This window comes from Taudactylus pleione, unplaced genomic scaffold (assembly GCF_031769625.1).
Source record: "Taudactylus pleione unplaced genomic scaffold, aTauple2 ptg001661l, whole genome shotgun sequence".
NCBI lineage: Eukaryota > Metazoa > Chordata > Amphibia > Anura > Myobatrachidae > Taudactylus > Taudactylus pleione.
In genome coordinates, this window is record NW_028286058.1 from 549,864 (window position 1) to 575,710 (window position 25,847).

Genomic DNA, 25,847 nt, shown 5'->3' on the forward strand with positions numbered 1-25,847 from the left:
GTGTATCGCAGTGCGAATGCCTGATTAGGACTGCGATCGCAGTGACCATGCAGACCCATCACTGAGTGATTGACAGGAAGTGACGTTTGTGGGAGGTGACAGGGGGGGTGGTCGGTAAAACGCAGGCGTGCCAGTGCACTTGAACGCCGTTGCAGGGGCGTGCATAAATTATCCACTGAGATGCCATAGACAGCCTGAGTACTCATAGGGCGCGATGAGGTGAGCAATTCCTGAGTAAGGTCAGAGCTTGTGCCGGTGTGCGTGAGGCTGCGATGGTACTCCATGTTACCGATGGTTTCGCAGTCTTGCTAAACATTACGGATGTGTGTAAGGTAAGGTGGGCGTCCCTATGTAGTGCTGTGACGGCATAGCGATCGCAATGGATTATCATACTACTGCAGTCTGACTGCGTGCGTATTCGCAGCCGCGATCGCAGTTACGATCCTTAGTGAATCAGACCCTATAACCAATTTGATGCTGGCCAGGCACAGACTTGGCCAAGTCGGAGAAGATTCGTCAGTTTGGCGCGTATGCTGGCCAGATCTTCTCCATCATCAGTGAAGCTAATGATGTTCATCTTCTTACGGTATTGATTTACCAACATGTCCAATGATGTGACCTGATCTATTTTAAATTATTTTCGGGTGTGTGGGTCATTTTGGGGCTGGGGGTGTCACCGGCATAACAAAACAAAGTCCACAAATCATCAGAGACAGTATAATGTTTTATTCAGAGGGAACCAGGCACAAGATGTGAATAGAGTTAGTTCTCAGGATTTGCAACCTTTCCAGTGAAGAGGACACTCTTGGTTTCTTGGCTGTATATCAGTACTATGAACGGACGGTTAAAGGTAATGTGTGGCGGAAGCGACATGGGAATCATCTCGAAGGCTGTGGACCCAGCAGCCTCTGTTCCCTTCTCGTCAACCTTCAGTACAGCTTTATGGAGAGCCTGCAAAGATCAATGAAAATCATCATATGGAAAAGAAAGGCCGTACTCTGTGCCACTTACTTATATAGGTATGTACAAAATACATATATTCTACAAGTTTCAACTTTCATGCTGCGTTACCAGGTAGGTAGATTGGTTAAAAAAAAATATATATATAATTTAGTAAGTAAAATTAGGAATAAATAATACCAAGATTGGTAAATTAAAAATAGGATCAGTTAGGAACTGATCAATATGTAGAAACGAGAGATTAGTTTCTATATAGTTTGTAGCAGGGATCGGTATGAAATACCGCCGGACGCCGGAAGACCGGCAACAGAAGATCACGACAGGTGACTATTTTTACTATTACTAGCCTGTTACACCTGACGAAATTGATTGACAGGTGTATACAGGCTTTATATTAGCCTGTATACATGTATATTTAGGTGCTATTATATTTAACATTTATATATGTTACATATGAAAGCACATAAATATACATGTATACAGGCTAATATAAAGCCTGTGTACACACTTCAATCACTTTGGACAGGCTGGAGGTGCACTTACCCGTCGGCGGTCACCTCAAAGTAGGGCCGGAGACTGTTCGGAAGCGCATGACTGAGCGTGCACAGAAGCAGAAACAGAAGGTATTTTTCTTGGAAACCGATAACAATGCCTTCAGTAACCTCGCAGGGACAGCGCGTTATCACAAGCGCTGTAGCCTGCATAAAATATTGCTGAATAGCTTCCATAAATATTTATAATTGATAAAAAATCATGACGGTGTTGCCCCGATAATATTCTGGACAACATCGTCACTATTGCTGAATAGACCCCTAAGCACTCTCCTGACATAAAACAGCGGAGTACCGTATAGGTCTGAACATGTTCTTCTGCTTAGACCAGAAAGTAATGGAATGGGCACATGTTTGGGGAGTGTATGTATTTACATCATAACTGCAATTCAAAATACCTTTGGCATCTATAACCTGGTCTGTCTGTTGCCCAGTGCAGGCTGATCAGGGCGACATGGTCACCGTAGGTCCATTTGCTAACAGCAAGAGGTCTTATTTATTGAAAAATCAAGGTTTCAAGGTCTGACCCACCTCAGGCATCAAGGACCTTACCTACATATCAAGGTGGTTGGTTATATGAGGGAATAAATTCCACGTTTTTCAGACCATTGAGGTATTCATTGGTGGCTTCTTTCAGGTCATTTTATTGTACATTGTTGGACGTCTGTTTTTTTGTGTTTGTGAACTGATATAATACCCTGTGGGTCACTGTGAGGTAGAAATACCATCCTAGTTTTATGATACCCTGTAACGTTCCCCTGTGACATAGCTATGATTACATACTGGGTTACGGTATCGTGAAAATCACGCCAGCCGGATGGTAACGTTTAGGGTTATATATAAATGATTTTAGAGTAGGTCAGTTGAAGTCAGTGCTGGAGAGAAGTAGATGGACAGACAGAGGGACACAGACAAAGAATAATCCTAAGAATAGGAATAAGGTAGATATGTATAATATTTCGGAATCATTAGTGATACTAAATATGTAATGTAATGTAATGCCTGTAGCTTAAATTTGGAAGACATATTTCTGTTGTTATGTAATTAAATAAGAAAGCGTAAATATAATATCATGTAAAATCATATTTATCATTACTGTGCATTTTTTATTCTGTAAATTTAATGACCTGTAAATAAGAAATAATAAATAGAGCAGATTTTTTGTCACGTCTCTAAGGGGTCTATTTACTAAGCAGTATTAGGAGACAGAGTGAAAAGTGATAAGGTGCCAGCCAATCAGCTCCCAACTGCCACAGCTGAGTCTTTTGTAGGTCGCCCGCCTGCGACTTTATGCCAATGCCGACACAAATCCTTTCCCTGGTGTACATCCGTGTGTCTGCATGTGCAAGAACCCAGACCCCCGCTGTGAGCGTCATCAGATGGTGCAATACCGCTTAGTGCGTCTGTAGACGCCACCATCTGTTGCAGCATGGAAAACCTGCACCAACCCTATGTCAGGTGCAGAGTTTTCGTCTGAGTATGGCCTCCGAAGTGAACAACTGGGTATCTGTGTACGCAAACACTTCGGCAACATGTCCGCGATACTCCCATAACACGACACCCAAAGCAGGTCTCAAAGTGTTGCTGGTTTCCAGCGGCTTAATATTGCTAAAATGAACACTGGAGTGTGCCACAGGCAGGCAGGCTACATTTCTCTATGCTTTACTTTGTATTGCTAACACGTGGTGCCTTATGCAGAGGTGAGTGTAATCTTTATAAGCAGAGTATATATTATACGTTTTCCGCACTGTGGGTTCTTCAGGAATTACCTAACGTAACGCAAGTCGTATGCTTTATCTACATTTATTTCTGCTACCTTGGTGGCAATGGAGCGCTCTCACATAGTCCAAGTTCACTGAGGGTGTGTTGTCAGAACTGTGGACTCTACAGGATTAGACGTAAATATATATATATATATATATATATATATATATATACAGTATATATATAGAAACACACACACCTTCCCAACGTTTTATGTGCACATTCAGACGCACTCGCAAGCGGGTCGATGGCCGGGCAGTGCGCGAACCCCAGAGCGAGTGAGAAATTCACTCGCTCCGGTGCTCCCTACAAAAGAGTCGGCTGTTGATGTTGATCGTCAGCTCGCCCCGTTTTGTAGGGGGTCGGGGGGGGGGCTTGCCAAACGGAGGTGTTCCCAAAGGAACCCCTGCCGTTTGGGTGCGGCCCAACTGGCATCACTCGTTATGTCATTAGTGAGCTTCCTGCTCTATTAGAGCAGGAAGCTCACTGGGGCTTGCCATCGCTACCATCACCTGGCCACTTGCAAAAGCTGTGGGTGGTCACCCACAGCATAGCGAGCGGCCAGAATAAAAAAACAAAACGCCCTTCAGACCTGCGAGCTGCCTCCGGCAGCGAGCGGGTCTGAATCAGGGCCATAGTGCAGGGTCAGTGCAACTGCACTCTGACAAAGATGACTCATAGCAAACCAGTTGCCCAAAAACTGGTTAACTCCCATAGTCCATTTGTTTTGTAGAACATGTAGGTTATATGCTCCACTGTGTCAGGGACTGATGTGAATAATTCAAACAGTGGGCCTGATTCATTACGGATCGCTATTGCCATTCATGGCTGTGATTACACACGCAGGTCTGCTGCGAAAATATGCTAATGAATGAAATCACAAAGCCGTCACACAGCCAGCATAGAGACGCCCACTAGCGCTATCTGACATCCGTAATACCATCCAGCCCTCACGCACAATGACAGCAGGTCTGACCTTACTCATAAATTGCTGACTCCGCCGCACGCAGTGAGTACACAAGCTGCGTATGCCGTCGCAGTGGCTAATTTATGCACGCCCATGCAGCGGCGTTCAAACGGACAGGCACGCCTTCGTTTCTCTGACCTCTCCCCCAGTGGCGTAACTAGTGTAATTGGAGCCCAGGGGAAATTTGAAAACGGAGCCCCCCCCACCCCTATCACAACGATATGTGCGTGCGCCGAAAAAAAATGGGCGTGGTCACTTAAAAATGGGGCGTGTCAACATGACACACCCCTTTATTTTCACGCTGAACATTCCTATCCATATGCACTTTAACCCCAGTAGTACCCCTTATACAGTACCCCCAGTATGCAGTTGTGGTCCCTCTTATGCAGGCCCATAGTAGTGTCCCTTATACAGTATCCCCAGTAGTGGTCCCCCTTATACAGCCCCCAATTAGTTCCCCTTACTCAGTACCCCCAGTAGTGGCCCCCCAAATGCAGTGCCCCACGTAGTGTTCCCCCTTATGCAGTGCCCCCAGTAGCAGTCCCCACAATGCAGTGCGCCCAGTAGCAGTATCCCCTTATGCAGTGCCCTTTATATGGTGCCCCCAGTAGTCCCCCCCTATGCAGTGCCCTTTATATAGTGACCCAGCAGTAGTCCCCCCCATGCAGTTTTCCCAGTAGTGGTCCCCTTATGCAGGCACCCTGTAGTGATCCCCCCTATCCAGTGCCCCCTCTAGTGGCCCTTCCTATTATTGCCCCCAGTAGTGGTCCCCCGAGTGCAGTGCCTCTAGTAGGCCCCTTTTATAATGCCCCCAGTGGTAGTTCCCCCCCAAGTAGTAGTCCCCAGTAGAGTAGGTCCTCCCAATGGTGCCCCCAGTAGTAGCCACCCCTCCCCCAGTAGAGGTCCCCCCAGTAGTAGCCACCCCTCCCCCAGTAGAGGTCCCCCCAGTAGTAGCCACCCCTCCCCCAGTAGAGGTCCCCCCAGTAGTAGCCACCCCTCCCCCAGTAGAGGTCCCCCCAGTAGTAGTCACCCCTCCCCCAATAGAGGTCCCCCTGGTAGTAGCCACCCCCCTCCCCCGTTGTGCAGATAGGTTAAAAAAAAAATATATATATATATATATATATAAAAATATACTTACCTGAATCTCTGCTCCTGGTCCTGGTCGCGACGCCGCTCCCGCCCGGGCGGGCGCGCTCAGCATTATGGGACAGACGTCATGACGTCAGTCCCATTACCCACTGCAGGAGCCGGATGGTGCCCCCCCGCGCCGCCGGTCCAACGGCGCCCAGGGCACGAACCCCGCCCGCCCTGCCCTAGTTACGCCACTGCTCTCCCCTGTCACTAACCCCAAATGCTGACTGCCTGTCACTCACTCTTCAATGGGTTCCCATGTTCTGCGTGATTGCAGTGCGATTGCAGTTCAGCTGATGCACACGCGCACTGCGGTGCACACGCATGTGCAGTGCGGTGCATACACATGCGCAGTACGAATCATCAGCCGATCTGCATACGCTGTTGCAGTTGCGATCCCTATTGAACCAGCCCCATTGCCTGTAAAGCAGTGTGTAACATGTGAGCACTATGTAGTCAACTCATATCTCACAAATGTCCTGACTGCAGCAAGATAGTCCTAATCCGTGGATACCAAAAGGGGTGGGTCATATAATGAACTGGGCGGAGTTTCACCAGACTATGTTGCTCTTGGGGTTATTGGATTAGTGTTGGAACCTAATATATCCCAATTCTGCATTACTAAATGTTGGAAGGCAGATATTCCTAGTCAAAAATGGGATGTAGTTAAATTGCCGACCATCAGGATGCCGGCTGATGAAATCACGAACCACGGACAGTACACTGGCACCGGAAATCCGACATGAGGGGAGATGCCGATGCCAGGTTCCTGACAGTCGGTTTCTAGATGGTAAGTACAGCTGGTTTCATCACCTTCTAATGAAACCGTTAAAATTGCCAAAAACGGAGAAACGCGTTAAGGATTTAGAGCTATCTATACCAGTTATTTGCTATTCAACAGCAGATCGATTGATATACCTAATCCGGGAGGCATTGAGTTCTGGGCAGCATGGAGAGCACGTCGCAAGTGGAGTCGCGACTACCTGTTAAGCTACTAGTTTTGGATGTGCGACCCCATTCACCGTAGCCAGGCTGATGCTGTGAGTAAGCCGGTGATCAATTGGTGACAAGTGGAACTCCATATTACTCCCCAGAAGTCTCCTTTGATGTGCTGTTACCATCATTATCACCGGGCCGATTTTATGAGTAAGCCGGTGATTAATAATTAATTCAAGGAAACTCTACTTAAGGATTACTGGACCTCCACTGTGTTTTTTCCTTCCTTGGATTTATGACACATGGGAGTATAATATAACCAGTGGTGAGGAAAGGAGTGGAATTTATACACGCTTAATGAAGCGTACTTCTGATTAATCCGGATTATTATTTTCTATTGACTATTTTTTCATATTGGCACTTAGCTGGTATATGGTACTATTTTAGTTATTTATATATGCTCTATTGGCCATTTTTATTGTGACCTTTCTTGCTATATGATTGATCGATATTAAAACTGTTACTTTATGTTTTATTAAAAAGATCTACAATTTATCAGCGCTCTATTTTTATATTTATTTGTCTATACATTACTTAGCTGGTTGCCCCCACATAATCATACCGATCCTCCAAAGTGCCGCACTCCATGTATATATAATGAATCTGGCACTCATAAGCTTGTAAAGTGTAATACTTGCCAGGTTACCTTCCAACACAGTCCAAAAGGAATGTGTAAAATAACAATACTGAATGGCAGGACTCCAGGGCTTAGAAAAATTGAAACTACACGCTCCTTAATACCAATGTTTCAGTAACAGTTTTGACTTTTGTAAAACTCTTACTGAAACTTTGGAATTAAGGAGTGTTACATTTTCTTAAGCCCTGGAGTGCCGCCATTCAGTATTCTTAAATATATATACAGGTTGAGTCTCCCATATCCAAATATTCCGAAATACGGAATATTCCGAAATACGGAATAATTTTGGCATGACTGAGATAATGAAACCTTTGATTTTTGATGGTTCAATGTACACAAACTTTGTCTAAGGCACAAATTATTAAAAATATTGTATAAAATTACCATCAGGCTGTGTGTATAAGGTGTATATAACACATAGATGCATTCTGTGTGTATAATTGGGTCCCATTCCCAAGATATTTCATTATGATATGCAAATATTCCAAAATACAGAATATTCCGTTATCCAAAATACCCCTGGTCCCAAGCATTTTGGATATGGGAGACTCAACCTGTATATGCTTGCGTGTAGACAGACCAGAGACTCCAAAAGTAAAGCTGGATGTATCTTGCCCCGGGTGCCTTTCCCCGGCAGACCAAACTTACATCATAATATTTCCAGCAAAGCGGGCAGCACTCAGAGGACAGAAAGAAATTTAACATCAGGTCATATTAATACCAATGTTTAAATTTCCTTTATTGGAGATTTTCCTCAGGGACCCAAAAAAGAAATAATAAATATATATATAGGAAAATTGACAGCACCAAATCTCACCTTAGAAACTTTCAGATTGCGCTCTCCTGTGATGCCAGAAAAGTCAGCGTTGTCACTAAACATATCTACCAAACCAAATTTACTTAATATCTCCTTAAGGTCCTGCGAGCCAGAGAGGGAGAACTTCGGGATTGATAGTTGCACTACCCTGTGTAAAATGAACAGAAACATAAAATTGTGATTGGCACAAATGTTGTTGTTAGTTTTTTTTTTTCTGGAACTTCACAACCATCCATCACTCTATTCCCAGATAAAGTCTCTACTTAAACTAATCCTCATTCTTCCCAATATCCCAGATGCCAGCTTTGGGTCACTGATATTGCTCCCACATCATTCCCCTGATATTCCCTGATCACATCCTAATTTGTTTGTCCATGTTAAAGATGGGGCTGTCCTATAATATATGGAACCGTTGGTGATAGTTAGCACAGTCATTAATAACATTCAAGAGTCCTGGGGCTATTGTGCAATCACCACGGTGACTTTTCAGGTATACTGTGCGCTGCGTCGTCCTCATGTTACTGTTATTATATGTGACAGTGGAAGATGGACTTCTCCCTCTTAGCTCTATCAAAGACATGATATATTACCCAGTATTACCACTGTTCCAGCACCCTGCACCAGTATCCAATATACACTGACCGGCTGGTGAGGTGTATCGAACGCCATCTCCACTCTGTCTTAACCAGTGTATCAGACTGAGGGGCTGATTCAGCAACGGATGCTGATGGGGCTACTTGCGCAGAATCCCGATTATCAGTAATCTATGCATGCGCAGGACCCGTTCTACGCACGTCCAGAAGGGGTCCTGCGAGATCTCACGCAGGCCCCCTTATGCCTCTGCCTGATTGATAGGCAGAGGTGTTTGCTGGACGGAGGCGTCCTGTGTTACCGGAAACGGGGGTGAACAATCCGCGTTTTCTGGGAGTTCTGAGGCTAGGGTGTGTGTCCACGGACGCAGAATTCTTGGCCTTGCTCAGCTGGCCGGTGCCTGACAATATCACAACTGATGGTCACGATGGTGATCCCAGGTTGCCACCTCGGTCGCAGCGCTGGGATCGCAGATGCTGACAGAAGGCGTCTCTTCACTTCAGATGTCTCCTGCAAAGCAGCTTGTGTGCGTGGCTTTGCAATTCTGTTCACTGCTGAATCAGCCCTGAGTACGGCTGTACAACAGTTAACACCGAATAAACCATCTATCCGGTTAGGCATCTGGGCTGTCTGTATTGAAAAGACATTTCACTGGTGCGTACATAACTCTGCCATACCACCGCACCTGTACACACATATTTCCAACATATCACAACAGATATGGGGCAAACCTCATTGCCATAAGTATGCTAGAGCAGAAAGGTTTCAAGGTCACGTGTGCAGAGGTAAAATGTGTTGTGCAGAATAAGAGATGGACAGGAATAGCAACAGCAACCCGGTGCATCTCCTGTTGCTGTTTGAAGCCAGGCAGCTACCTTTACCAAGATGGCCGCTGCAAGCCCTTACTGAGAATGCATGTCCAAGCAACTCCACAGCATGGTCTCTGTACATGTGTAATGTATTGCAGGGACGTCCAGACAAGTAGTTCCCCGTATATCACCACTACCACTACAGCTATCTCTGATGACAAACACTTACTCTATATTACACTAAGTTACCGCTGTTACCGATGACAACCGCTGTTAAATCTGAATAAATCTCCAAATCTGCTTTAGGTAAACTGTCTGGACTAACTTCCTTTTCACATTACGCTGGTGCTTATTGTTCTACAGTCTACACCAACAGGACATAGTGACATAATTTACAATAATGGATCTGTTGTTCCTTATAATACCATAATAATCTACTATAGGGAATGTGTTATTCCTTATAATGCAATAATAATTTTACAGTAAGTGACTCATTATTCCATATATTACACGTTTCCCTAATAAACACTGAAGTGAGGGCATAAAAAAGTCACAGATTATAAGAGATGACATCAGAGCTCGCTGTTTTTACAGACTATGGGCCTGCTTCAGAGATGGACGTTAATGCAATCACAGCTGAGAATATTTGCTAATGTTTCCAAATCTTACCCGAGCATAGACACGCCCACTGCTACCCTCTCATAGCCGTCTGATGCCACCAGGGTCGCAACTAGGGGAGTGCAGCCGCGGCGGCTGCACAGAGCACAGGGCACTGTGGGTGGCACGGTCGCCAAACCACGGCCCCTGCTCCTGGCTGCAGCAGTGCTGCCTGTAGCATCCATTGGACTCCACATCCAGGTGCCCTGCCATAATTACTGCTGCAGCTTCAGGAGACGTTGCCCCGCCCCCTCATGCATGACATCATGACATCACGTGCAATGGGGGCAGGGCTGGCAAGAGAGCTCAGAGCCCAAGTTACTGCTCTGGATGTCACGCACCAGCGTAAACAAATGGTAACATCGTGCCGTTCAGGCAGCTGTCACCTGTCTCAAACACATTATCTCTCCTGACACGCAGAGAGCTCTCATGCTGCAAAGGAGATCGTAGTGGCTAATTTATGCACACCCATGAAACTCCATTTAAACAATCAGACATTTGCCGAGCCATCCCTCATTATCTTCCCCAAATGCCGAGTACCTGTCACTCACTCTGTGAGTGAATCTTCTGTGCGAGTGTAATAGCGAAACAACCGCTGCTAGTGCAGCTGTCACGCATTGTGCAATGGCAAACAATGGCTCAATCTGCGCAAACGTTGGCATTGCGTACATCTCTGAATCAGGCCCTATGTGCAGTAACTTCTGCCCACGATAGCATTACTTATATTTATATCATGGGGTTCCCACGACCAATGTGTTAGTGAAATGTTTTCCCTACCGTAGGTGCATTGATTTCTTCCACTTGTGCATTGTTTCTCTACTAAGGTTCTCTTCCACTTGTCTCTGCTTTCCCTCATTTGGTAAGATAAATAACGCAGTAGCGTTTCCTTTATAGGGGAGTTTTATCACAGTGGCGTCCTTGTTGAAGCTGTGGTAGTAGTTACCAGTTCTTGTCATGAAAGGCACCTTCACAGTTTTGTTCTCATTCACGTGAAAATCTCCTTCCTTTGTGAATTGCTCCTCAAATGGCTTCTCCCACTTCCCTGTTAAGAAACGGAGAGAAAATGTTTTCTTTTTAATTACAATCGATAATGTCCCACCAAGTCAATGGCTGTCAGGAGACAGCCTGTACTGTAAGTGTGGGCTATAGCAACCTTTATTTGTGGAGCAAAGGGATTTACAGCTAATAGGATCAAGTATTCTTTCTGCTACAAACATGAAGCTACAGTTTCATTGGATTGTCTCCAAAAACATCTCTAATTTGACTCTCATTCTGTTAGATCCGCTTTGATGCGCTGGCAGGTTGATGTCATTGTCAGGCTTTTGCCCATGCGAACCCCATTAGCACCACTCCGTAGAGTGCCGCAGTTCCTTCACAGCATACAGTACCTAACTCCTCCAGTGAAACTTGTTAGTACCTGCCATAACCACTTCAGATACTGCTATACTACTACTGTGTATACCGCTGTCACTGCTGTTACCTCTGTACTTCGCTGTTACCATAATAGACCCAGCAGTCTGGTTAAGGACATCTGTGTGGACAAAGAGGGGCTGTTTGACGTAACTGCAGCAAAGATGAATAAGGACACCTCTATTTTGTATAAATACCTACCATCTCCAAGGGATATGTTGCACAGACAGACCACAATAATCAACCAATCTGCTGCAGACTCACAGACCTAAATGACATGCTTCCGAGGCCGGTAATATATACATATACATACCTCCCAACTGTCCCGAGGGACTGCATCCCCCACCCCAACTGCCTGCACCCCACTCCCTTGCCCCATACCGGTTACCTTGAAGTGGGCTCTTCTTCATATACACCCTACACCTCCACTTCAAGTATATGAGTACAGACTGGTCCTGAATGATCCTGGAACCTGCAGACCAGTTGCATGAGAGCACCATGTGGAAACTCAGTTGCCAGGGTCATTCGGGATTATAACTACTTAATGCTCAGCATGGTGCAATGACCATGGCCGAGACACCAAGTCCACCTGTCACCATCACTGTCACCAGATAGCAGTTAGTGCACATATCCTATGATTATCTGCCCTAGATGATGTAGAAGAAAAAACATCAAGCATATTATAGCTAATTACACAACACAAAACATTGGCTTTAAATTACTTATATTCTGGTTTGCAACTATAAAAAGTTCAGTCAAGGCATGATGACTTTTATATTTATATTAATGAACTATGAAAAGGTTAAAAAGGCTAACAAAATATATATTAAGCCCTTCACAAAATGTAGGACACAGTTTCTCTCAGTACAGTGGCTTACCTCTGAAATAAATATAGTTAACCAGAACTAATGCCGATTCAGGGTTTACACTGCTTAGTAGCTCAGGAATCATGCCGTGGGTTCTCTTTTCCACGTATTCGTTGATCTGCTTTTTAGCTTCTTCTGAACTTTTGAAGTCTGTAGAAAATGCCTCAGAGTGGTAGAAATTCTTGGCGTCCTCTAAGAACTTAGGTAGGATTTTACGTGTCTGCTCTATGAAGAGAGCATTCCCATCATCTAACTGCAGCTCACTGTCTTGGTTGTTTAACAGTTTGATGAGATGGTGAAAACTATCATGGATGTCATGTTCTGAGATCTCAGAGGTGTTGAAAGCAAGTCCTTCTAAGATCTGATCATGGGTGTTGGAATTGGCACCAAGGAGTAATAGACCTAATAATGTAGAAATACTAATTGGGGATAAGACAATGTTCTCAGTGGGGTGATCTGAAATTGATTGCCTGAAAAGCTTATATGCAAAACCAAGATTCTGGTTTGCTATTCTGTGGCAGGCCAAGGAATCACTGGAATGGTGATGGTGCTTGTGGTGGTCGCCTTTCTTGTGATGGTCATCTTTGTCACCATGATGATCTTTGTGATGGTCAGCAAAGGCTATGCTGCAAAGGAGCACCACAGTCAAGGAGAGAAACAGAATGACCTTCATTTTTCTGAAAAGAGAAAAGCAGACCAAAGTCTGAAATACAATAGACCGTCGAGCTCCAAAAAAGTACAACATTATTAAATGTATACTGTATATATTTTTTTTTAGAGGAATTAAAGACTTCTCCTCTTTATTTTTTAAATGTAGCCTCCCTGTTAACTTTAAAAGTTGACTTTTTTTTTTTTAGCTTTAATCGATATCGTAGGTCCAAAGGTTCTGCACATCCTCTGTACATCATGCCAGAATGGAGCAATTTTGCATCGCTCCTAATTGAAGTGAAAGAAGGATGAAGCAGTGGTCAATTTGCTAAATTATTTAAAAGAAAATAAGTAAGAAAAGAGGATTAAGTTCTATACTGGGACGCTACAAATCTCATCAAGCCCTTGACAGCTTGGACGCACTGGTGCTTGTGGAACTAAAAGCCCCATCAATGGTCAATGACTGAGACTTTATTGTATTATATATATATTTTTTAATACATCCAAACGACAAAGGCACCTCCTAGTGCAATAAAGTGCAATAAAGATCACTGCCGCGGGCAGTGATCGGAGAAAGCGGAGGATTGTCAGCAGGTCCTATTCTGGGACCCTGTATACCCGGTCAACACCTGCTATTGATGCACACGTACTCGGTCGGTGCCGGAGTAGGTAGAGAGTTTGCCGCCTAAGGAAAGTTGCCTATTAACTTTATACAAAACGGGCTTTATTAGGTTGGAGTACCAATATTACAATCAGTACTTTTATATACTGGATCGTATATTATTTATCAGTAGTGTGGCCACAGTTCATTATACAATAACTGATCATCTATTATACAATTGAGACATTATGCTTTAGTGCTGGGACGCCAGCAATTTTATACTAATAATATACACGTAGATTATATTTAGTTGCCACAGGATTGTTTTTAGTATCTATTTAGAAATTATTCTGTAATAACAGTTCCAATTTGATGTATTCAATTGATTTAGTGCAATATGTGTTTTAATGTATGTATATTAAACTAGGATTTTTATTTTCAACAAGTCTCATGTACATTTCATCAGAGAGCGTTAAATATTATTAACTATTATTTTATATTTAATGGTAATTATCTCCACCTTGCGCAGTAACCCTGGAATTCCACACCTCCACTGCTAATGCAGAATGTACAGGCTTCACTCCAGCCTCCCTTGGAGAGAGCTGATCCCACAGAAATGTTGGCAATTCAGGTAAGAGCAACCCCTCTGACCACAATATTTATATAGCAGTGGGAATTGCCAGTATAATAGCAATTACCAACACAATATAAGCCCATATCACTTGGGACCTAAGTAAGAAATATATCAGTATATTACCCTGATAACACCCAATCTATATTTTGGATTATGCTCATATGTGGTAAAAAATATATAGAATATACACTACGGCATAATACTACAGATATAGCAGGAGGCAATATTTTAACTCATTTTCACATTTTGTGTTTTCTAGCTTATATGTATAAAAATGTAAAGATATGTAATAGATATTTTGCTGATCCAATTTTAGGAATAGAATAAAGGTTAAGTTTATATATCTTTTTGGCTTATTATTTCAGTACGGGTCACTAAATATTGAAAAGATAAAGGTGATCATATTTGATCAGTTAGAAAGTGCCCCATAACAGGAATACTTTTCTTTCTTTGTTTTTCTAGTTCCCTCATACTCAGACTCTCTGGTACACCTTATAAATGTTGTACATGGGTGTGTTACCCAATTATAAAGGATGGATGAGGAGGTGAAGAAGTATGGCCAAGTTTTCTTGCAACATTTGTCAAGAATCCTTGGTTACTAACATTGTAATCTTTTATGGCCTTTTCTCAGTTGCTACAAAACAGCTCTCTCAAGGCCATATCTCAATTTTATTTTTTTAATTAATCAATGGATAAATTGATCATTCCTTTTTTTACCTGCCTTCCACTACATACTCCACCTCCATTTCCTGTTCTGCCCTTGGGCCTCTGAGCTAGTTCCTCTCATACTCCAATTCTCTGGTGCACCTCATAAATGTACTACAGAGGTGTGTTACACAATTAGTAAAGAAGAAGGAAGGGGGAGGGTAGTATGGCCAGCTTCTTTTGCAACCCTTGTTAGGAATCCTTGGCTATTAACATTGTATTCTTTTATGGCCTTCTCTCTTCTCAGTTGCTGCAAAACAGCTCTTGCAAGGCCACGGCTCAATTTTAATTTTTTCAATTAATCAATTGATCGTTCAACCTGCCTTCCACTTCATACTCCACCTCCATTCCCTATATTGTCCTCTGACCTCTGTCTGATCTATTTATTCATTTTATTTATTAACAGTTTCTTATATAGTGGAACATATTCCATTGCGCTTTACAATTGGAAACCTTAGTAGTACAAAACTGGGTAATAACAGACAGACATAGAGGTAGGAAGGCCCTGCTTGCAAGGTTACAATCTATAGGGAAATAGTAATTAATACATAAGGGTGGGTGCTACTTATTGCATATTGGTCCAGCCAGATTGCAGAGGTTCTTGGTGAGCTGTAGGACCCAGTCACACAGGAATATTGGCCAAAGGACAGGAGGATGTGAACATGAAAGAAGAAAATATGTGAGGTTATGTGTGGACTTTAAGAGGGGATGTAATTAGATTGGGTAGCTATGAAGATTATGTAGGCGGTTCTCTAATCTGATAAACTTGTCTGAAGAGGTGAGATTTCAGGGAACACTTGAAAGTTTGGAGACTAGAGGAAAGTCTTATTGTGTATGGGAGGGCATTCCACAGGGTGGATGCAGCCCAGAAAAAAGTCCTGTAACCATGAATGGGAGCAAGTAATACATGTGGATGAGAGATGCAGATCTTGTGCAGAGCGGAGAGGTCGGGTTGGTAGATATTTTGATATAAGTGAAGACATGTTTGTTGGTGTGATTTGGTTAATAGCCAGGGGCGTTTCCAGAGAGAAGGGGGCCTGTGTGCAGACTTAGTGCGAGCCCCCTGCTCTCTCCGGCTGTCCCGCAGCTCTGCACTGGCAGTAGATCCTATCCTGGCGACAGCGGCACTGCGCATGCGCGAGTCACCGGGAAAATGGCTGCTTCCACTTTCCCAGTGATTTTTGCTGCTCTGCAGCGCTGAGCCGATGCTGCTGAGTAGCACTACGGACAGGTAAGTGTAAGACTCTATGGGTGCAGGGTGTGCTATGTGGGCCCCCCTGGAACCAGGAGCCCATGTGCACTGCACACCCTGCACCCATTAGAGATATTCCCCTGTTAATAACCTTATGTGTAAGTAACAGTATTTAGAACTGAATATTATAGAAAACCGGTAACCAATGGAGGGACTGACAGAGCAGAGCAGTAGACGATGAACGTTTGGTGAGGAAGATCAGCCTCGCAGCTGCATTCAAAATGGATTGTGGTTGTGAGAACCTGTTTGTGGTGAGACCAGTAAGGAGACTACTGCAATAGTCAATTTGGGAAATAATGAGTGCATGCATTAGATATAGTTCTTGATTAATGAAAACATTTTCCTATGGGGCCATATGGTTTATTATATTGCCGTCAGGGGCTTATCTATAATGGGTGCAGGGTGTGCGGGGAACACGGGCCCCTGGGTCCAGGGGGACCCCGCACCGCACACCCTGCACCCATAATATTACTTACCTCTCCGAAGTCCCACATCGGCGCGGGGGTCCGTCGCTGTAAAACGACTGGAAAATGGCCGCAGTGGCCATTTTTCCGCAGTACAGGGAAAATGGCCGCCACAGCCATTTTCCTGGTGACCTCTGCAGACATTATAGACTCTGGGCACACTCTAGTATATATATAGTGCATACATATTTCGCAGCGCTTTACAGAGAATATTTGGCCATTCACATCAGTCCCTGCCCCAGAGGAGTTTACAATCTATCACATGTACACACATACACACGAGGGTTAATTTTTGTGTTGGGAGCCAATTAACCTACCAGTATATTTTTGGAGTGTGGGAGGAAACCGGAGTACCTGGAAGAAACCCACACAAGCACAGGGAGAATATACAAACTCCGCACAGGTAGGGCCGTGGTGGGAATCGAACCCACGACCTTAGTGCTGTGAGGCAGTAATGCTAACCATTACACCATCTGTGCTTCCCAACATCAAAATAACCTCATCGGGTAAGTCTCTAACGTTATAGGGGTTCATGTCTGGGGCATGGGGCAACCCCAAAACAGCACAGCCAAGCCACCCCAGGGTGCTACACAAATAAAAGATAGCAGTGAAGTGTTAAAGTGTTAGGTAAGGGAAAGTAGCTGTTTGGTGTTAGAAGTGTTAGAAAAGTAAAAAAAAAAATGTGTGAAATGTTACATAAATAAAAAACAAGCATTGAGTGATATAAAGGGCTCTATTTATTAACATTATTTTTACTAAAATAAAGTGAAAAAGGGTGTTTTCACACCCTTTTCACATTATTTTAGTATCACCTGTAGTTATTATAGGGCAATTGGAGTAGAATTAGTAAAATTCTACTCCAACCCCCAGTATCACTTATTTTTAGTAAAGCAGATCGCATTTCCCATAATTGTAATGGGAAATGCGATCCGACCATAGTTACTAAAAATAAATTGTAAAAAAATACCGGGGGAAGCCCTGTGATAATAACGCCACCTGGAGGTGGCGTTATCCAGGGTCTCCCCCGGTTACCGGGCTCCCACTCTGCTCTAACGGTGAGAGCAGAGGCGGGAGCTGGTACCAGTAATCAGCTATGTGGTCTAAAGAGACTGCAAGCTGATTGCTGTAAAAAAAAGAAAAAAAAATTAAACATTTTTTTTTTTCCTTACCTGAATCCAGGGACCGGTGATCGGGCCTCCGGTGATGGCTCCTCTCCGGTCAGCTGGTCTCCCACAGTGCACTGGGGCCCGGTCATCAGGTGATCGGGTCCCAGTGCAGTATGGGAGATCACCTGATCGGGAAGCCCGGAGAAGATCACCGGAGGCCAGGAGGATGCAGGTAAGTGTAATGAAGGGAGGGGGGGTCGCGGGGGGGGGGGGGAGGGGTGGTCGCGGGGGTCCGCGATCGCGGGGGGCGGGGCTTAGCGCCGGGGGCAGGGCTTAGCGTCGGTGGGGGGGGTAGTAGCGGTGGTCGGTCGGCGCATTCGCGGGCTCTTAGTCGCGGTATTTTTTCCGAAAATACCGCGACTAGAGTGCGGATGGGATCCGCAGGGACAGAGCTTTATCGCAAGCTCTGTCCCTGCAAGGGATTTATAGTAAATCCCTGTGATATTGCCTGAATTCGCAATGCGAATTCACTCGGTAATATCACACTACAATCCGCATTCAATATGCGGATTGTAGTAAATAGAGCCCTCAGTGTTTAAAATAAGTGTTAGGTGGTGATGCCCTGAAGAAATGCAGCTATAGCAGTTTAAGGGGCCCACCTCCCCAAAGTTCACCCCACAACTGACTTGCTATATAGTTATAATGCATAAAGTTCTTACTATACTATACTATACTATACTATACTATACTATGTGTGCAGTCAATAAATGCTATTTAAAAAAATGGAGGCAAGTGGGAGGGGGGCTAGTCCAGGCCTTCAGGTGTATATACTTTGGCCAAATTTATGCCAAAAACCTAGTATATGATTATATAAAGTATAATTATTAAATGGTTGTAAGGTGCACCTGCTGTCCTTTTTTCTATGTTGTAGTACTATGTATCAGCCAGGTAGCCCTCTTACCCTATATTTTTGGAAATTAATGTAATTGAGGTTAATAATACTGTAGGAACAAAACTAGGCCCACATTACATGATTTTAGCTGTTTTTATAAAAAATTTTTAAAAAATCCAGAACCAAAACCAAAACACTTGAGGGTGGTTTTGGCAAAACCAAAACACGATGATGAATTAGAACCAAAACCAAAACATGGGGGTCCACACACATCTCTAGTTTAAAGTGCCCATTTTATTTTTTATAGCAAAACCAAGTTGCTGCACTAAATCCAGGTGGAAAAAATCTCTGAAATATTGGCCCTCATTCAGAGCCGTACGCTCTGAGCAGAGCGCACGCTCTGAATGAGGGCCGGGCTCCATTTTCATGGAGCGTCCTCCTGGACGCTCGTATAGCTGTGGGTCACCACCCACAGGCTATACGAGCGTGCATTGTGATGGTCGCGATGGTCGAGACCATCGCGACCATCGAAATTGCGAGCCGGAGCCTGCGGTTGAGGTTTTCAACCGCAAGCTCCGGAGTGATTTTGGCTCTATCAGAGCCAAAATCACTCCCACTGACATCACTAGTGATGTCAGTGGGCCGGCTTCTGACGGGAGGCGTTCCCGTGGGAACGCCCCCGTCAGGGAGGCACGCCCCCGGCACGCCCACCAAAGGGGGCGTGCTGTCAATCAACATTGACAGCACGCCCCCTTTGATCGGACACAACGAGCGAAGGACTTTCCTTCGCTTGTCGCGTCTGGCGCATGCGCACGGCGGAGCTCCCTCCGTCGTGCGCATGCTCAGTGCATAACATCGACCCACTTGCGAGCGGACAGCCGCTCGCGAGTGGGTCTGAATCAGGCCCATTGTCACTTAGCAAAGTCGGACACTTTAACATTCCCCCCTAGAGGTCAGAACCTCCTCATCAGTATATAATTGTTGTTTATGATTGGTAGAACTTTACCCCATTCATTTCTATAGGTAATTTATTTCAATGGCCTATACATACAAATGCAGAGCTGGGTGGCATTGCTAACAGACTTTAAGTTGTACATCGGGCTTCAAGACAGCTTTCATGATTTACAGAAGTTAATCTGCAACATTTTATTTAAACATGTCTGTTTGCATAGTTCTCAGTTGCCCCTAATTTCCAGAGATAGACCCTGTTTTAGCAGATTTGTCCTTGAAAATGTCCATGGATGTTAGATGCATTTTTTTTAAATTTATTTTAAATTGTATTATTAAAAAAAAAAAAAGAGTATTCGAAATGCAATAATAAAACAAAACTAGGTAATAACAGACACATTGTCCCAGCCAGATTGCAGAGGATCTTGGGGTCTCATTCAGACCCACTCGCAAGTGCCTGAGCGCTCGCAAGCGGGTTGATGTTTGGCTGTGCGCACGCTCGCCCGTTTTGTAGGCGTGGCGTGGGGGTGGTTTCACAAACGGAGGCGTTCCCAAGCAAACGCCTGCCATTTGTGGGCGGCCCCACTGACATCACCAGTGATGTCAGTGGGAGAGCTTCCGGCTCTATTAGAGCCGAAAGCTCTCTGGGGCTTGCGGCAGACAGGACCCTACCACAAGGGTCTCGTCGCAAGCCCCGATGGTCACGATGGTCTTGACCATCGCGACCATCATCCTGACCACTCGTTAAGGCTGTGGGTGCTAACCAAACCAGCCTAGCGAGCGGCCAGGAGGCCGGATAATTTTTTAGATGTGACCGCCCTCATTCAGAGCGAGCGCTCGCATTTTGCAAGCGGCTCTGAATGAGGTCCTTGGTGTGCTGTGTGATCCAGTCACAAAGCAATGTTAGCCTAGGGTCAGAAAGTTGTGTGAGTGTTTAAAAGAGAACACAAGTACGTTTTGTGTGAACTGTGTAGAGGAAAGGTAATTAGTAGAATATCTTACGGAGGTTATGTGGGTGGTTCTGGAATTTAATAAGCTGTCTGAAAAGGTGAGTTTTTAGGGAATGCTTGAAGGTTTGGGGAATAGAGAAAAGTCTTGTTGTGTGAGGGAGGGCATTCCACAGAGCGGCCTGAAAAATGTCCTGTAACCATGGATGGGAGCAGGTAATGAGTGTGGATGAGAGACACAGATCTTGTGCAGAGTGGAGAGGTGAAGCAGGGATATATTTTGAGATTAAAGAATGTTGAGATATGGAGTGTGCTACTGCGCAGTCTCCATGATGCTTTTTCTTGCAGTATGGGCATATTCTGGATCAGGGCCAGCTCGAGCCTCAAGGCACATTTGACCAGTGCGGCCAAACAGGAGCGCCACCCCATAGAGGGCGATCCCCTCCCAACCACCCCGATTTCAGCCAGACAGTACTGTGTTTCCGGCACTGCCCCGCTATTCCACCTGTGGGCCGAAGTGTCCCACAGGCTGTTGGGAGGTTGGGCACCCCCACCGCCGCAACTGAAAGGTGGTTCCAGACCCCGGAGAAGGTGAACGGATGCTGCGCGCATGCACTCGGTGTCCATTTAGTGCAGGAAGAGGGCTCGGGGCAGCTCAGCTACTGAGGGAGTGCTGGGCTGTCCCCCACCCTGACGTTAAACAGGAGGCGTGCCATACGGGCACACCCTTAATAGCGCAATTCAGGGGGTGTGGCCTATGGTAATTAGGCCACACACCCTTAACAGTTAAGCGTGGATTCACTGCGAGCAGGATAAACGGGCACCTCAGTCCCATTCTGCACAGGGCACGGCTACTCCTGGATCTGGCCCTGTTCTGGATATGTTTCTTAACTGTATATAACAGGATTTGCAAAGAGATTGTGGGAAGTATTTACTGCAGTTTTCGTAACTGTATCACATTACATATGGTTCCCCATATCAGTGATAAATTTGTCCATATGCATCTAGCTCTGGAAGGCGTAACTTTCTGGAGCTTTTGCCTGATAGGCAACACCGTCTATAAATGGCGATGCACAGGGCCAGCCCTAGCCCAAATTTTTTGGTAAGCGAGTATATTTTTTGGCGCCCCCCTATGCAGTGCCCCTTTTACAGTGCCCCGGGTAGTGGTCCCCCCTGTGCAGTGCCCCTTGTGCCCCCAGTAGTAAGCCCCTTATATAGTGACCCCAGTAGTAGTCCCACCATGCAGTGCCCCCAATAGTGGTACCCCTTATGCAGCACCCTTTAAACAGTGGCCCCAGTTGTAGTTCCCCCAGTATTGCCCTTTATATAGTGCCCTTAGTAGTAGTCCCCCTTGTAGTAGTTCCACATTGTTGTGCCCCCAGTGGAGGCCCCCCTAAGCAGTGTCCCCAGTAGTAGCCCCCCTTGTGCCCCCAGTAGTAATCCCCCCTTGTAGTGCCCCCAGCAGTAATACCCCCTCTAGTGCCCCCAGTAGTAATCCCCCCTTGTAGTGTCCCAAGTAGTAGCCCCCCCTTCTAGTGCCACCAGTAGTAATCCCCCCTTGTAGTGAGCCAAATAGTAACCCCCCTTGTAGTGCCCCCAGTAGTAGCCCGCCTTGTAGTGCCCCCAGTAATAACCCCCTTGTAGTACCCCCAGTAGTAGCCTCCACTTGTAGTGCCCCCAGTAGTATTCACCCCTTGTAGTGCTCCCAGTAGTAGCCCCCCTTGTAGTGCCCCCAGTAGTAGCCCCCTTGTAGTGCCCCCAGTAGTAGCCCCCCTTGTAGTGCCCCCAGTAGTAGCCCCCCTTGTAGTGCCCCCAGTAGTAGCCCCCTTGTAGTGCCCCCAGTAGTAGTCCCCCCCCAGTTGAGACACGTAATAAAAAAAGAAAAAACACTTACCTGAAACCTCGCTCTTGCTCCTGGTCCCGCCGCCGCTATCAGCTCTTCCTTCCGTCCGTCCTCCCAGGCCGCTTTGCATGACGGGAGAGACATCATGATGTCTCTCCCATTACCCACTGCGGGAGCGGGAAGATGGCTCCGGCAGCGGGCGCAGCAGCCGATGAGAGTCTGACAGACTCTCATTGGCTGCTAATCAAAACAAACACACAGCTACCGGCGCCGGCGGCTGTGTGTTTGTCACTTGTGTAGTGCTGCCCGAACTCCGTCCAGTCAGCGCTACACAAGTGGTGCAGCTGTGTCACAGAGACACATTCTGCCTGCGGCCCGCATGGTACGCAGCTGAGGCGCCCTCCACTATGTGGCGCCATACTCAGCTGCGTACCATGCGTAACGGGAGAACCGGCCCTGGCGATGCATATAGAAGCCTACGCACTTCTTTTGACACAGTGGCCCAGAGAGGCCCTGATAGTGGCCACTAGCACATGCATAGCCCGATGCCCGTGTATGTGCGTTACTTTACTCCATGGCTGTAACTAGGGTAGTGCGACCAGTGCCATGGCAGGGCAGGGGGCGCTGCTTGGGACTGTCAATTTTCCTGTTTATTATGATTCTCACTTGTAGCTTCCTCTTATTTCATCCTAGCATCTCCTGGCCTCTCCTATCTCTTCCCTGGCCCTTCCCCATGAGGCCATGGCCCTCTCTCAGGTGCACTATATTATGTCCCTATTTATCCCCAGCATCTCCTGGCCTCTCCTATCTCTTCCCTGGCCCTTCCCCATGAGGCCATGGTCCTCTCTCAGGTGCACTATATTATGTCCCTATTTATCCCCAGCATCTCCTGGCCTCCCCTATCTCTTCCCTGGCCCTTCCCCATGAGGCCATGGTCCTCTCTCAGGTGCACTATATTATGTCCCTATTTATCCCCAGCATCTCCTGGCCTCCCCTATCTCTTCCCTGGCCCTTCCCCATGAGGCCATGGCCCTCTCTCAGGTGCACTATATTATGTCCCTATTTATCCCCAGCATCTCCTGGCCTCTCCTATCTCTTCCCTGGCCCTTCCCCATGAGGCCATGGCCCTCTCTCAGGTGCACTATATTATGTCCCTATTTATCCCCAGCATCTCCTGGCCTCTCCTATCTCTTCCCTGGCCCTTCCCCATGAGGCCATGGTCCTCTCTCAGGTGCACTATATTATGTCCCTATTTATCCCCAGCATCTCCTGCCTCCCCTATCTCTTCCCTGGCCCTTCCCCATGAGGCCATGGTCCTCTCTCAGGTGCACTATATTATGTCCCTATTTATCCCCAGCATCTCCTGGCCTCCCCTATATCTTCCCTGACCCTTCCCCATGAGGCCATGGCCCTCTCTCAGGTGCACTATATTATGTCCCTATTTATCCCCAGCATCTCCTGGCCTCTCCTATCTCTTCCCTGGCCCTTCCCCATGAGGCCATGGCCCTCTCTCAGGTGCACTATATTATGTCCCTATTTATCCCCAGCATCTCCTGGCCTCTCCTATCTCTTCCCTGGCCCTTCCCCATGAGGCCATGGTCCTCTCTCAGGTGCACTATATTATGTCCCTATTTATCCCCAGCATCTCCTGGCCTCCCCTATCTCTTCCCTGGCCCTTCCCCATGAGGCCATGGCCCTCTCTCAGGTGCACTATATTATGTCCCTATTTATCCCCAGCATCTCCTGGCCTCCCCTATCTCTTCCCTGGCCCTTCCCCATGAGGCCATGGCCCTCTCTCAGGTGCACTATATTATGTCCCTATTTATCCCCAGCATCTCCTGGCCTCCCCTATATCTTCCCTGGCCCTTCCCCATGAGGCCATGGCCCTCTCTCAGGTGCACTAATTATGTCCCTATTTATCCCCAGCATCTCCTGGCCTCCCCTATCTCTTCCCTGGCCCTTCCCCAAGAGGTCATGGCCCTCTCTCAGGTGCACTATATTATGTCCCTATTTATCATCAGCATCTCCTGGCCTCCCCTATCTCTTCCCTGGCCCTTCCCCATGAGGCCATGGCCCTCTCTCAGGTGCACTATATTATGTCCCTATTTATCCCCAGCATCTCCTGGCCTCCCCTATCTCTTCCCTGGCCCTTCCCCATGAGGCCATGGCCCTCTCTCAGGTGCACTATATTATGTCCCTATTTATCCCCAGCATCTCCTGGCCTCCCCTATCTCTTCCCTGGCCCTTCCCCATGAGGCCATGGCCCTCTCTCAGGTGCACTATATTATGTCCCTATTTATCCCCAGCATCTCCTGGCCTCTCCTATCTCTTCCCTGGTCCTTACCCATGAGGCCATGGCCCTCTCTCAGGTGCACTATATTATGTCCCTATTTATCCCCAGCATCTCCTGGCCTCTCCTATCTTTTCCCTGGCCCTTCCCCATGAGGCCATGGCCCTCTCTCAGGTGCACTATATTATGTCCCTATTCATCCCCAGCATCTCCTGGCCTCCCCTATCTCTTCCCTGGCCCTTCCCCATGAAACCATGGCCCTTTTTTAGGTGCACTATCTCATGTCCCTATTTAAAAATGGAGGGGGTAGGGGTGGGGGGGAATGCTCTCTCTGGCACAGGGCACCAAAAAGTCTAGTTACGGCTCTGGTTTACTCAGGTCATAAACCTGGAAGTGAAGACATCACCAGGACAGTATCATGGAAAAGGAAGATGACGCATTCCAGTGGACCTTTCTGCAGGTAAGTAGGCAAAGATATCCCTTAATATTGCATTATAAATTTGATCATTGGGGACAATTCAGAATGAATGATGAAACCTACTCAGTGGGCTTGAGGGGTTTATTAGCATTTCAACAGAAATAGAGATATTAGGTTGGTAACTACTATTGGCTGGTGGAAACATTAACAACTCTGTTTTTGAATGATTGAGTTTGGGGTGGCAAGATGCCATCCAAGACGTAGAGGTATATTTACTAAAGTGAGTGTTTTTAGAAGTGGAGATGTTGCCCATAGCAACCAATCAGATTCTAGCTATAATCTTCTGGAAGGTGCTAGTTAAATGTTAAGTGGAATCTGATTGGTTGTTATGGATAAATATACCCCGTAAGTCAGATAGGCATTATAGTAATGCGGGACAATATGAATGATGCGAGATCTGGAGAGTATACGTAGAGTTGGGTATAATTCATGTACAGATGATACTGAAATCCAACAGAGTTGATTAATTTGCGGAGAGATGTATAGATAGAGAAAAGCAGAGGACCTAACCCTGAGCCTTGCTCCGACTGATAGAGGAAGTGAAGACGAGGTGGATACGGAGAAACTAAGGGCCTGATTCAGTAAGGATTACAACTGCACCAGCGCACGCAGTTGGCCGGTTGTTGCGTACTGCGCATGCATTGCAGTGCACATGTGCGAGGGCTACACTGCGATCGCACTGCAATTACGCAGAGCACGGTAAGCCATCGCAAAGTGAGTGACATGTAGTCAGCATTTGGGGGTGGTGATGGGGGAGTGGCTGGAGAAGTGCAGGCTTGTCTGTCCTGTTGAACACCGTTACATGGGCGTGCATAAATTAGCCACTGCGACGGCGTACGCAGCTTGAGTGCTTACTGCGTGCAACGAGGTTAGTAATTTCTAA

At 46.2% G+C, this 25,847-nt stretch overlaps 1 protein-coding gene across 1 annotated transcript in view; it reads right to left on the bottom strand.

The window, feature by feature from the left end:
* Positions 1-706: 706 nt before the first annotated feature.
* LOC148441998 (alpha-1-antiproteinase-like) overlaps positions 707-25,847 on the bottom strand; it is a 31,763-nt gene continuing 6,622 nt past the window's right edge. The window contains exons 2-5 of the mRNA XM_088464342.1: positions 12,169-12,833; positions 10,658-10,922; positions 7,824-7,971; positions 707-951 (exon numbers count right to left, since the gene is read on the bottom strand). Of these exons, the coding sequence (XP_088320468.1) occupies positions 763-951; positions 7,824-7,971; positions 10,658-10,922; positions 12,169-12,829 (1,263 nt within the window). The 5' untranslated portion in view covers positions 12,830-12,833 and the 3' untranslated portion in view covers positions 707-762. The remainder of the gene's footprint in view (positions 952-7,823; positions 7,972-10,657; positions 10,923-12,168; positions 12,834-25,847) is intronic.